General features: G+C 35.6%; 1 protein-coding gene across 1 annotated transcript in view; it reads left to right on the forward strand.

Moving 5' to 3' along the window:
* The window catches only part of ESYT2 (extended synaptotagmin 2), a gene marked incomplete at its 5' end in the record, with an annotated part of 40,414 nt that overhangs the window by 22,394 nt on the left and 3,413 nt on the right, over window positions 1–14,607 (forward strand). Inside the window, 7 exons of the mRNA XM_029084893.1 lie at window positions 1,553–1,654; window positions 6,029–6,091; window positions 8,060–8,134; window positions 9,904–9,990; window positions 10,669–10,818; window positions 11,859–12,247; window positions 14,513–14,607. The exon at window positions 14,513–14,607 is cut by the window's right edge and continues 1 nt beyond it. Of these exons, the coding sequence (XP_028940726.1) occupies window positions 1,553–1,654; window positions 6,029–6,091; window positions 8,060–8,134; window positions 9,904–9,990; window positions 10,669–10,818; window positions 11,859–12,247; window positions 14,513–14,607 (961 nt within the window). The remainder of the gene's footprint in view (window positions 1–1,552; window positions 1,655–6,028; window positions 6,092–8,059; window positions 8,135–9,903; window positions 9,991–10,668; window positions 10,819–11,858; window positions 12,248–14,512) is intronic.

Below are 14,607 nucleotides of genomic sequence, written 5' to 3' on the forward strand. Positions count from 1 at the left end.
CACAATTTCCCAGGTTTTTTTCCATACAACTCTGCTTCTCTATGTTAGATTAGCTTCTCCATCAAATACTCAGAGGCTTTGTCCTAAGTTTAGTTTTCACCCTTCCTGTTTTAAACAAATGTTCTGTAACGTTGTCTCCCTCCTTCGGAAAGGTTAGGCTGCGAGTCTTGAGTTCTACGTACTTTTGGGGACAGTATTTTAATTTCAGTGTTTTAATCAGGACTTCTGATCAGTAGATCTCTAAATTCCAGGGCACAGAAAGGGGAAGTTCCTTGCACAAAGCTGACAAGTTTAGGAAATCTGGGAACAGGATCCCAAATTTCTTATTGCTGTGTCTGATGTTCTGTCTATAGTATAAGATTGCCTGGGTGGGCTGAGAATAAGGCTAGTCATAGTGTGGGACCTGTTTAACCCTTTGGTTTTTTCTTGCCCAAAAAAGCAGTTACTACAAATACAAATAACTCAATATTTAACTTCAAGTAATTTTCTTTCCAGATATGTACTACAAAGAATATGATAGAAAGTAACATTGAACACTTGAAAATTCCATTTACAACAATATAATAATAAAATACTGTGTTAAATTCAAGTTGTCCAAAACCAAATACAAAAAGGCTTCACAGTTAGGTGAAGGGAAAAATCTCATGGGAAGACTTCTTCATGAGGGAGAACCAAAGATTCCTATAGATTCTATAAAGACAATGCTTAGATAATGTCATGGAGCTGCTAGACAAACTGCAGGGAATTATAGTGAATACAGCTTTTTTATGTCCATTTGATTCTAATATGGAACAACATTTACAGGACTAAACATTCAAGTCTGCTGGCTTCTCATATTGTGTCCATATTTGCTGATAGGGGTCATGTAGTGTAATAGCAAAATTAATTGCTCTTTTGGATTGCTTGTATTAATGGAGAACAAAAAGTTAAAAAATAATGAAATCTCTTAAAATTGCCCTGACCCTTATTAATAGCTTTGAAGACTTCTGTCTACAACTTTAATGTTACAGCTATAATATTTTCTAGATGAATAAGTGGATTTCTTAAGTTAATGATTATCACTGGTACGTTTTAGATCATGGCATCAGCTTTGTTTTGTTTGACTTGTAGTGGATAATCCCCAGCATAGGCATTTCTTTTACACAGATGCATCATAGTTGTGGGTTTCTGAGACACTGGGATGATTTCTCTGAAATATGTTTCAGGTAAAATTGAAATGGTGTAGAAGGTTGGTCTCTAAAATTTACTTAGTTGGTTCTGCGATATAAATCCAAACTACCAAAAGTAAATTTGGAAAGTGGGTTAATATATTTGAATAATTCATTAAAAAAAAAAATAAAAAAAACCTTTCACCTTGCTGTGCTGCAGAAAGTAACTTAACAGATGAAACTATTTGTAATGACAGATATTTCCTTATTTTTTGTTATCTGCTGTTTTCTCTGGAATCCTTTGACTGTTTTTCTTAACTTTTTTGTGTAATAAAGCTGCTTATGCATTCATTCTGCCACAATCCCATCACTCTGCTTTCTCCTTCCATTTCCATCTTCCTAAGAGTATCTACGAGGGAAACTTTGGGTGTGGATACTTAAAAGAGAGGAGAGCATCGGGACTAGTCTTTTGTGAAAACACTACCTCACTCTATAGAGCACTATTTGTGAGTTCTCTGGTATTATTTGTATTGTACCTTTTATCTGCCAGAGTGTGGATTAGTGCTACTAAAGCCACTCACTCTAGTGGAATGAGAGCATGCAATTTGTTTTGCTGCATGGTTTCAACAAGTGTGCATTGTTTTTGTGCTATTTTTATTGCATTTTAAAGGCTACTGAAATTTCATTGGGTAAGTAATTAACTTTTTATGATAAAAACCCAAAATAAGTTTGTTGTAAAAGCTCTTACATTTAACTTAAATTGCTGATTCACTGAGAAATGAAATACATACTGTACTAGCACGCTGTGTGCTGGTGAATTGTTGGCTTTTCTTGCAATGAAATTAAACTAATAAATATTACAACCGACATCCCTGTAGTTTCTTTAAAAGGTGATGCACTCAATGTCTGGAAGAACTTGCAACCTCTCCACAGTGGTTCAATTATTGTTTTAAAAATGGGTGTAGTTCTTTGTGCTCCCCAAACTATAAATTCCCTTGTAAATTCTGTTTCACTCCATGACGCTCCTTGTTTTGCAAATTCCCAAGCTCCTTTTCTTTTTTTAAAATTAGTTTGCAGTCAGGAAAATACAGGCCAGGGAGAACCACCAATTAATATTTTTTTGCTTGAATTTAATGTTAGAAGATTATTACAAACAAATGAGCCTCTGAATATCTGTTAAATACAACCCTGGTATCTTCAAAAAGCATTAGAATTTGTTCAGAATAATAACTCTTTTGCCAGAGAGAGCAGGATATGCCATTGTTGCAGGCTGACTACTTTTGGCTCATATCATAACCCTTGATTTAAAAACAGCTTTCCTCCTGCCCCTCACCCAAATCCCAACAAAATCTTTTTTTGTGGTCCTTTTAGTTAGTTTCTGTGTAGTTCATTTAAAGTATCAAAAAAGTTACATCCATTACCAAGTCTTCCTGAAACGTAATGAATAAGAAATGTGTTTCATAAGCTATGGTTCAGTTACCTTGGTATTAAAACTCATAGGTAGTTTTCTTTTAGTTATAAAAATATTAGATACACCCTAAAAATAATAATAATAATTAAAAACCCCCCAACTTGATAAAGACTGTAGCCCTGATGTTTTTGTTTGTACTTAAAGTTTTTGCATTAGGACATGTCCTCTATGTATAGCAGCATCTATTTAGCCATTGGACAAAATTTTCCAAATTCCTGAAGTGATTTGTGGGTCAGAGTGGAAGAGCAGCCATTTTAAGACAGCCAGGTCTGGATTTCTTTCAACAGCACTGTTAACTGCCTTGTTCTGCAGTTGTGTGAGTGCTAGTCTTGCAGCAAGCAAGAGGACGAGATTTATGGCTGGAGGCCAGGAGAGAGGAGAGGATTGTAGCAGTCCAGAGATAATAACAGCTTCAGCAGTCATAAACCTGCACCTTCTTTTCAGGATGTCTTTTTTTAAACACAAGCCAACATTCACACCTGCAAATTCAGATTATCTAATTGACATGTAAAATGAGTTACTTGTGGGAGGGGGAAGTGTTTAAAAGGATGCTCGCTTTATAGAGGGAGAAGAAAATCCAGTGCCCTGTGCTCTCTGTTCCTTTCTAGACAGTTTTTTTTCACTGCTGGGAACCTAGATTCATGACACCAGATTCAGACATTTACCCACCTAAATCTGATTTACCTGAACTTAAGGAGTATGAATAGCATTCTTAGTATAATTCCCAAAAGTGAGTAATGCTAGTTTTATGATACGGTATCATTAGCTCATAACATTTTTATTTTTTTTTTTTAATTTGATGTCTATATAAAATAAATTAGACATATTTTAAATCAGCTCTTACAGATCAGTGACTGTCTTCTGGTCGTCAGTTGCAGATGCACTCACAGATTTAGAAACTTCTAAAGACCCATTCTAACCCCAAGCAAGACTTAGAGAGTCAACAGAAGTAATGAGTCATACGCCAAAGCATATTGAATTAGGATCTGGCTTAATAATAAAACAACTTGTTAGTTGTGGTGTAATTTATAGGTTTGTTAGCAGCATTTACTGCAAATGTCACTGGCTGTTACAGAATGCTAGCCTGAAATTTAATTTATTCCACTGTGTCAATTATCAGTATAGTTCTTGGATACCCATCCCCTTTTCCTAAAATTGCAGAGACACTGAGAACCATAGCAAGACAGTTTTGTCACCCAAGGCAAGACTTTTTCTCATCTTTTTATATTGAATACTCCCTTTTCTTCTAGTCTCCTCCCACCCAGCCTTTCAGCCACCATCCTCATGGACCTGCAGCTCCTTCCCTTAAAACCTGAAGTCTGGCTTAAACATATTTGCCCCAGCTGATATCCCTCTTGGCCTATCCTTGCTATGATTCCAGAGGAATTGAGACATGTTCAATATCCAGGAACCATTGGTTGCCTGCCTTTCTGGTTGATCACATAGGTTTGGTTTTGACTTTTAAAATTATTTGAAAAACTAATATAGGGGAAAAAAAGATGTGTACTGAATATGGAGGTGCAAATGTGAAGATGGCCAGTAAGTTGAGGGGCAGTTTAGGGTTCAGAATTATCTTGTTTAATTGCAGATAAAATCTGAAAAATTAAAGTACTTTCCATAGAGGACAGTCATTGCACCCGTATAAATATGGGATGGAAATAATTGTCTGATGGATAGCCCTACAGAAATAGATCTGTAGTTGTGCTGTATCATGTTGTTATGAAAGACAAGCACTGTGCTTGTGCTGTATGTACAAAAGAGGAATGTAGCCTGTAAGATGTATGGACTAATCCTTCCTTTAGCCGTTACTAAGGCTCTGATTTTGGCTGTAGCAATTAAGATGTGGAGGACAGGAACGATAATGAGAAAGCCTGTAAACATGACTAGCAGAGGAAGAGAGTTCAGCCTTAGGAAGTAAAGATGGTGATGGAAGTGCAAAGTGACTTCTTCATGTTTGTCAGAAAACAAGAAAAAGTGCTTAAACTTCAGCAAGGAACATACCTCTTTGGGCTTTAAAAAAATTACTAATGAAAAGGATAGTTAAACATTAGGATAGGTATGTCTAGGAATATTCTGCAGTCTCCATCTTTGAAGGTCTTTAAGTACAATAGTAAGTCCCTAATGTATCAGATAAATAGCTGTGGAAGATTCTGTAATTTTATTTTAAGAAAAATAATGGTTAAAAATATCTCACAAAATCAGCCAAACCTTATTTCTGATTTTCTATAGTTTCATCAAATTATATGTTCATTCTGAAATAATAATTCTAAAGCAGAATGCCAGAGATCTCATCTTATATATTGGCCAACTTCAGGATATGGCATTTCAAAAGAAACTGTAAAAAAGTATTTCTGCGTAAAGGTTAAATGTGTCTTCAAACTTTAGTCACTTTAGGATTCGAATTTCAGGAAGGCATTTATTTTGGCAGAGCATTGAGAATATTCATTCCTGTTCATAATCCAGCATGTTTAAAAAGGCTGTTATGCAATTTTTTTGTTGCCACACACTACAGCTTTTAAAGCAGAATTCTCCCTTGAAACAAAAATTTATACTTAAAGAAAAAGGCAGCCTTAAGTATACTAAATTGAAGCCTATTTTATTTCAAAATCATATTTCCTGAAATTATTTCTTTTGAGTTGAATGCAAATTTTCTGTAACATTTTTGTACTTTACATGTGTCACTTGGAGAACAATATATTATTTTTTTAAAAAAATAGCTTAATTAATGGAAAGTAGTTAGAGGCTTTGTCCTGTTAAATCAGTTCAAATTCCTATTGTTAGTGTATTTGCATGTCTTCAACTAAGTAAAGTAGTAGACCTTCATTCTAGTTAGCATGCAGTGTTTCTGTCATTCATCTGCTGAAGAGGCTCAAATGAATTTGATTTACACAGTGATCTAAGACCTATCAATACTTTTAGCATGGTAATTTCTCCCATAAAAGGACTCCTTCACATCATTACTTGACTTGTCATCAGAGAAGCTTGTATGTTATGAAAACATACTTAACCAAATTTTAAAAAGGTTCATTCAGAAGGCAGTCCATAGGACATCAGGCATTCAATAAAACCTATTTTGTGAAGTTTTTTTATTACAGTAAAAAAATCTGGTAAGGGAAATATAAGTGGACTGAAAGTGAATGTATTAGTTTTAAAGCAGAATACAAACATTCAGGGAGGACAAAAGGGAAAAGAAACCCAAATGTTTTGTCAGACTTTTTTTTTTGTTGTTGTTGTGGTCCATTCTTTTGTTTTGTTTGAAAGATTTGGGGGTTGATTTGTGGTTTTTTTTTTAGCTTTTTTTTTTCCCCACTTTATTCTGTGTTGTCATGTCATAATTAATTAACCTAGTGAAATTGCTTTATTGCATGACATTAACCCTTCCTATGTTCATTCTCTCCTGACTTAAAAGCATAATCCTTTAGAATTTAACCCTGATGGCTTGAAGAAGGCTGCTGTTCAGAAAGCCCTAAAGGTAAAACTAATATAGTTGTCCATTTAAGGTCACAAAAGTAATTGGAAATGCACCAATGCCTGCAAGACTTCGCTTCCAACAGTGGATGGCTTTTCAGTTGCCAGATATCTATTTAGTGCAATTCCATTTTACTTAAATTTGGTTTCAAGAAGAGTCAAGATATTGGTAAAATACTATGAACTGTGGTAATTTGAATTTTAGATCAGCTGAGTGGAATGTAGACCGCTTTAGAAGAAATAGGAGTCCTGAGAACTACTATGAAGCAGTAACTAAAGAACAAAGCTGACATGAAAGCTAAAGCATCTTGTATATACTGAGTGATACTTTATTGGTCAACTCAGAGAGACTAACCACATTCAATCTCTGACATGTTTTGAAATAATCTTGTTTCTGCTAGATTTTTTTAGAAGGCTTTACATCTTTTCCATAAATGCTAAATAAATTTAGCCCAGCTTTTTGATACGGAAGGTACAGATTTGAGAGGCAAACTTGGAAGACATAAGCCAAGTTCTCAGCTGGAAGAACTTGGACAAGAGGCAATCTCTAATAGACTGTCAACAGCAGATGTGTCAGTGGCAGGTGTTAGTGGTGCGTTATATATGTGTGTACATACTGCTGCCTATTTAGCGTGAATTAAATTTATTTATCTTTACATAGCAACATAAGCAAAAGGGTCTTTTTGTCAACTTCTATAGTTTCATCATTTATGAAGAAAAGGGAGTTTCAGGTATTTTTTTATGGACGAATAAAAAATGAAACAAATTTCACTTACAATTTTTAAACACTATCAGTTGGAGTGTAATCTGACTTTATGTTCCTTGAACTTTTGTATTCTGTTGTCTTTGATGAGAGCTAAATATTTTTTATTAGAAATCATGAAAAAAGAAATGCAGCGTTCATCCAAGAAAGGAGTGCTTTCTTAGCAGCTTTTTTCTAAAGGAAAGTATGGTTATAAGCAGAGTGTCACATGAAAGTCAAGTAATATTAGTGGAAATATGATGTCCAAAATATAAGTACCTAAAATATACACATTCTTAATTTAAAAAATATATTATATTTTAATCAACTGGTTCTAATTGTGACCTTACATACATTAAGTAGATTTTAACTAACTTTTTGTTTACATACCTGATCTGTACAATTTTTTTACATGGTAGAATTCAAAGTATATTATTAACCGTGTATACTATATTTTCTAGTCCTTTTAAACTGCATTAACACCTGCTTGAGATGATTAACTTTCATGTCTAACTTTTCTTTCTGACTTAAATTTTTGTTAGGTTAATTTAAAATTTGTGAAAGAAACATGTAGTTGGGAATGTTCCTTTGTGTATATAATTTGTTTCTAAACTGATGTTTATTTTCACAGTTTGAGGTAATGCTATACACCTGGTGAGCAAGGCTCAGATGGTTGATTCTCTAATAAAGAGTATTTGGTAAACTGTAGAAATATACATCAGGTACATTATAGTGCATCATCTTTCTCCCCAAACTGAAAGGGGGGAAATATCCATGTTCTGATACTACATCCAGTTTAATAATACTACTGCAATGTAAATAAAGAAAGCTTCCTGAGTTTGTGCTTTTCCATATCTCCCATCTGCATGCAATATTCATTTTGCAGTTTTAACTATGCTTTGTTAGCTTTGGGTGTTTTAATGCTCATGAAAGGATAAGAATTTGCACATTGCCAGTTTCATTTGAAGAAAATGGAAAGGCATCTAAAACTCCTGCTTAGTTGTAGCATTTTGCTTCAGCATATTTAGGATAGCTGGATGCCTTCCTGTTAATGTGTTCACAAGTTACTAGCCAGTCTGCCATTCAAGCCTGTTAAATAAAATACTGAGAATAGATACACATATAGTAGAATACATATGATTTGTTTTTTTAAGATTGAAACATTTAAGTTTCAGACAAGAGAGGTTTTGCTTTATTCTGAAGGCAAAGTTTTTACTTTTTCTTTACCAGTCAGGAAAGAAAATAAACAGCAATCCCAACCCACTTGTTTTGCTGTCAGTTGGACACAAGGCACAGGAAAGTAAGGTAAGTTCCTAGTTTTTATACTTTGCAAACATTTGGTGGCTCTGTGTGCTTGGCATTGGCTATCAAGCCATTGGATGTATCCACTGCACTAAAAGTTACCACTAGAACTGGAATAGCACACTAGAAGCCAAGGGTTGAATGGGTGCTTACTCAATTTAAACTCTGTGAGAAGAGACCAGATTTTTAATTATTTGTAGATGTCCTTCCACAGTAGGTTCTGATCTGCAACTGGGATTCCTACAGTAATGATTATATAAATAACAGTGTGGACAAACAGCAGGCTCAAAATACTGATCAAGATTTGAAAATTTACAGTGTCACGGAGTTAGAGAAATGCCCAGGTCAAAAGGGACCACTGAAGATCATCTGCTTGAACCTTCTGTTTAAAGTAGGGCCATAGATTAGCCAAAGTGCTGTGTAGCTCTCAGGAGCTCGTAGTTTAGCCAGGCTGCTTTGTTGTTAAGTCTGCTACTTTTTCTGTTGCAAGGTGTGGACCACTTCTGTGCTTTGAGAAGGCTGTCCTCTAGCACTCCTGAGCTCCTTTGCCTTCCAAAAGGAATCACTCGTGGAATCCCTTCTAACAGTTGAAATCTGAAGTCCAAGGCTTTTATTCTGCTGTTTTGTTTCCTTCATACCCTTTAGGATCTTAAGCTCTGTGACCTTACAGTCACTGTAGCCAAGGCTGCTTTTGATAGTCACATCTGCAAACCAATAAATATTTCTCATATGTAAGCACTAGATTGAGAAGAACATCCCTCCAGCGTTTGAGAACAACTGTAACACAACAGTGTGTGTTTTTCTAGCACAAACTCTTAAATTGCTTGTACAACGCTGTGCTGCTTTCCTAGAAAACACTAGAGTAGTTGAGTGTCTCAGTGAGAACCTGGTTCTGCAGACCTGAAACAGCTTTGAGTCATCTGAAGAAGACATCATCCATCTCTTTTTCCTAATTGGCTGGTCTGTAACAGATGCCTGTCACGAGGCTGATCTTAATGGTGATCCCTCGGATTTTGACCCAGGGCATTCAACATACCTGTCATCTTGTCCATAAATAACCTCTGTGGATTCAAACAGCTTTTTAAAATAAAATAGCAACAGTGAAGTGGTACATATATAGGTAGATATTATGCAATATGGATGTGTTTTCATTTTGTTGTTGTTTTAAAGTAAAAGTATCAGTGAGCCAAAAGGAGAGGACCTCTACTTTGACTTCTTCGTATCCTGTCAAAAATTGTCATAAAGCCTAAGACAGATCTTTTATACAGTCTTAATTTTGATACTTATTAGAGAACAGAGATAGAAATTTAAGTCCTTTGTTCCTGAAGATAGAGAAAAAAACAGTTATAAAAAAAAGCTTTTCCCCACCAAATTACTGGCTTGCTGAAAGTAGTGAGATTTGGCAGTGAACTCTTCCACAGTGCTACTTGGAGATTAGAAGGAAAAATACCCGTTTCTAGGAGTTTCATTGAGTTAGTTCAGCCAGTCTGAAGACCTTGCATTTGTTCAGACTGGTGTGAAGTAAATGTTCTTTAGCAGGAGTTTTACTTTGCATACAGCAACTTGAATGCAAAACATACTCTATTACATGTCCTCTGTATAATTTTATATGTGGTATTATATATGCCTCGGGTAGATCCCACTTGGCCTTTATTTAAATATGTCAGATTTCTGATGTTAATTTTGCAAAGCCAAAATGAAAAATATACTTAACTCTTGACACCAGACAAAAATGTTTTATAATCTGTATGTTTCCTGTCCTCTAACTTCAGATTCGATACAAGACCAATGAACCAGTATGGGAGGAAAACTTTACTTTCTTTGTACACAATCCCAAAAGACAAGATCTTGAAGTTGAGGTATGTTGTCTCACTCTCTTTAGATACTTTTCTAAGACATTTCATTAGTAATATTGAGACACTACAGGCTGTTATGAAATGAGACTGAATATATTGTGAATGCCATTAAAATTATACTTAAAAGTTTTTTTTAAGACCAAGCTATGAACTGTTTATTTGCATTTACTACTAAAAGAAAGAAAGACTATAACCAATGTCTCACCAGAAGAGACATTGATTATGTATTCCTCTCTCATCCCAAGGAAGGCTTTGCTTTATCCAAATACTGTATCCCTTTACACTGCTGACATGTCGTTTACATAGTTCAAAGAGACTAAAGTGTAAATTAGTCCTGTCCTAGTTACTATTCCTCTAACAGAATTCATTTTCACACAGACCGTTGGGAAATCATGTCGTTAGTTGACCAAGGGTCAGGTAGATGTAGATGTAGTGGTTAGTTTTCTGTCTCACTTTTGTTGTAGAAGATAGGGATGAAGAAACTAGGCACTCAGTATATTTGCTATTTCCTTCTTCAATGTAAAGTAATCTTATGATCAGGGAAATTTGGTTTAAGAACAAGTTACATTTGATATTGTTTGGATTTTTTTTTTTTTTTTATAAAACTGTAATTTCCTTTTCTTTCTCTGAATTCTTACAAAGCAGATGATACAAAATGACTTAGCTTCTGTGTTCCTTCAGGTGAGGGACGAACAGCACCAGTGTTCTTTGGGGAACTTCAAACTGCCTCTAAGCCAGTTGCTGGAGAGTGAAGATTTAACTATGCATCAGCGGTTCCACCTGAGCAACTCTGGTCCAAACAGCACTATAAACATGAAGATTGCACTCAGGGTACTCTAAAACTTTTCCCATTGTAAACATATGAAAGCATATTTAAGACTATTGTGACTTCTAGTCTTCTGCCTTTATGGATAAGGTAGTACTTTTCCTTGGGTGTCACAATGCCAAGTGTCATTAGTTGCAGCAGTGCTATCAAGTACACAAAGATAACCTCTGATTTAAATACATTCTATTTCAAAACCAGAACATTCTCCAAACAAGACAGTAATCAGCTGCATTAATTAAGACAGAGATTTCCTGTGGTTTTAGGTTCAGGAATCACATTTGGAATCTGAATTCCTTCAAGTCTCTTATGACTCAGTGAGCTACAGATCAGTGAAATCACCTTTATCATATAGAAATGGAATTGAGGTCATGATCCTTTAAAAAGAATAAAGTTTAAAGGGAAAGGAAGTACCTTCATAGTACTAGAAAAATTCAGAACAACTTTCAAGCATATTGGGGTTTTGAAAATGAAAATTGCATACCTGAAAGTTGGTTTGGCGTTTTCCCCAGCTAAATTACTTGGTTTAATAAGGTAGTGTATCTCTTTGCAAACACTGTCAAACTTCTGTTATTTGTTCTTTTCTAAAGCACTTTCTTGCTTACTTGTCATTAATAAATAAAAATAACCTATAAAAGAGAAAGTAAGGATAACGAGAGAGAAGAATTTGTGATGTAGGATTAAATTTAAAAATATTAGAAGAAAAAAATTATAGAGTAGCTTTCCAGGTGGCTAGAGCTGCAAAGTAAATAGCACTTGCACGAGAAGTATGTGGAGCATGGAAAGGGAATAATGAGGAGAATAATTCTAAGTGAATGGAGAATTGTGTTGTAGTCACTGCAGTTGCCACAAAGAAGATGGAGTTGTGTTTTGCTGTGCAAAAGGTTTCCTGTTATAGACTGAGTGAGTGTAAGTGTGAATATTTTGGTCCTGCATTAGTGTCTGAACTTAACAACTTGTCACCAACCAAGTATACTTGTAGAAACAATTTGTTTGTGCTTTTTATACTGGAAAATAGTAATATTATATGTATTTTTACTATATCTAGGTCCTTTCTCTTGAAAAGCAATCAAGATCTCCAGATCACCAACACTCAGCCCAAGTAAAAAGGCCGTCTCTTTCCAAAGATGCAAGAAAATCATCTTTTAAGCCTCAGGTTCCTGTCTCACCACCACCTGATTCAAGCAAACCTGTTCCAGCTTCCCCAGGGACTGATAGTGATAAAAAGACTGACATAGCTGAAAAAAGTCAGCCTCCCAATGCCAGCCCTCAGTGGCCAACAGATCTCAGCCGAAGTTCCTCCAGTCTTCATGCCTCTAACTTCTCTTATTCTCCCAGCCATCTCTCAGTCAAAGAGCCCACTCCTAGCATAGCCTCAGACATATCTCTGCCTATTGCCACACAGGAGCTACGGCAAAGACTACGACAGCTTGAAAAGTATGGTGTTAATTACTTGGTTTTGCAATACCTCTAAGTTGTTTTATAAAAAATGTCATTAGTGCAGCCAAAGAAAGAATGCTTAGTTTGCATTGCAGTAATATTTTTTGCTGTTGGAGTTTGAGCCTGGCATTTGAAAATCAGTCATTGTGGTTTTCTGCTTCCTCCTAGTACCTCAGTTAGATTCTGCAATTAGAAGTTATCTTACCATTGCAATGATCTGCATGATAAAGTCCACCTCATTCTCAGAGCTACACTGTTTAGTGCTAAAAAGAGTGGGATGGCAAGAGGGAAGGATATTTTTCAATACAACATTAATCACTTTCATGGCAATAGTTGCCTGTTTCACCACTGAATCCTATTAGCATTAATATTAAGCCAATTAAACTGAATATAGCTGGTCTTTTTAAATTACTCAGAGGGATAGCTGACTATAAAGAATGTTAAATGAATAGTCAGTTACTATTCAATTAATGAGGATTGCTGCAGCCATGCTTTCTCAGATTCTCTAATTTTCTTTTACTTGCCTCAACGGGCAGCTATGCTTACCAGTGGAGATAGCTGAGCAGCCATTCTGCTCTGAATAGGAGAATGGAAATCATTAATTCCCTATTCATGTAGCTCCTCTGTGAATCTAAGTAGAAAGATTTTAATTTTTTATTTGTAAGGGATTGAACTGATTCATCTTTTTCTCTATCAGAGTTCATAGAATCAATAGAGTAATATAGGTTGGAAGAAACCTCTGGAGGTTGGTCAGCCCTCTTCTCAAAGCAAATCCCACTTCAAAGTTAGATCAGGTTTCTTGGGCCGTGTCCAAACAAGTTTTGAATATCTCCAAGGATGGAGATGCTATAAACTTCCCCAGCAATTCCAGTGCTCAACCACTCCACTGTGAAAATGTTTTGTCCTTATTTCCAATTGGAATTTATCTTGCGGCAACTTGAGTGCGGCCTTTCGTTCTTTTACTGTGCAGCGTCATGAGGACTCTGACTCAGTCTTCTCTATGATGTCTGTTTTAAGTAGTGAAAGACTGCAGTTGTATCTGCTGTTGGCCTTCTCTTCCATTTGTACAAACCCATTACTGTCACCATCTGCTTATGTGCTCCAGTCCCCTATTTATCTTTATGGTCCTCTCCTGTCTTGTCTTCAGTTTGTCATTCTCTTTTCTGGCCCAAAACTGGGTTAGACTTTGTTAATTATGAGAAATGTTGAAATACTACTCCTTATTTAATACACAAATTTAATAACTTTCTTATTTGATAAGAGTGGTAAAGCGACAGCTAAGGTGGTCCTTTATTGTAGGCTCCATGTTTTCAGGTGCTCTGATTTTTGCGTTGGGGTTTTTATTTATTTATTTATTTATTATTTTAACTAAGAAAATACCGAACTGAAATGCTTCATTCTAGTTTTTAAAGTGAGTGATACGGGAATTTCAATGGAACATTCTGCAATCACTTTGTAGTAGCTATTCACAAAAGAGGCCCACCTCTCCCTTGAGGTTAAGATATCCTTCAGGTGGCTGAGAAATGTTGAGCATGCCATATACTGTCCTGTGTGAAATGGAAAATAGTCACTTTAAAATGCTTATTTTACTTTGTGTATAGAGATGAGGGAACTCTGCAAATATTGGCCATTCTTTAAAACAGAAATTCTTAATCATAATGCTTGGACCTGTATTGTAAGTGCAAATTGATTCTAATCTTTCCATGTGCTACCAAAAAGTAAACCAGCTGTGTTTATACTGTGATTTGAGCTTTTAAGACACTTAAGTGGGTTTAAGTATCAGTATTTTAAGCCAAGCATATTTGTAGTTCTGTGTTAGAGAATTGAAGAAAGAATGAGCTGATCTTCTAATTGGTTCCTGGCCATAGGTAAGAGTGACTATCACTAAGAGTGAACATCACTAAGGTTTTCATTGCAGTATTCTTTCCAATTTCCTAGATACTGCTTTAATGTTTGATTTAGGGTAAGCAAGTTCTTCACTGATCATCATTTTCAAAATACTGCAGAGCAGCTAACCTCTAAACTGACAAGAATACCTAACTTATTGGAGAGTAGAGCTGTTGGATGAGGAACTGAAGTACAAGAAACTGATGAAGCTGTGCTCAGGTTCTAACGCGTGCTCTCTTCTTTCACATTGGTGTAGTGAAAAGTTAAATGGATAAGACATGATTTCTGGGAAAACTACTCAGCGTATCTTTCAGTTAGGTCTTACTTTAAACATGGTTTTAAAAACTAAGCATACTGTTCTACTTTTTCCTGCAGTGGAACAACTCTGGGGCAGTCTCCATTAGGACAGATTCAGCTAACGATTCGTCATAGTTCACAAAGAAACAAACTGATTGTGGTAGTGCATTCCT

Source organism: Antrostomus carolinensis, unplaced genomic scaffold (assembly GCF_000700745.2).
Source record: "Antrostomus carolinensis isolate BGI_N321 unplaced genomic scaffold, ASM70074v2 scaffold20775, whole genome shotgun sequence".
In the NCBI taxonomy this organism is placed as follows: domain Eukaryota; kingdom Metazoa; phylum Chordata; class Aves; order Caprimulgiformes; family Caprimulgidae; genus Antrostomus; species Antrostomus carolinensis.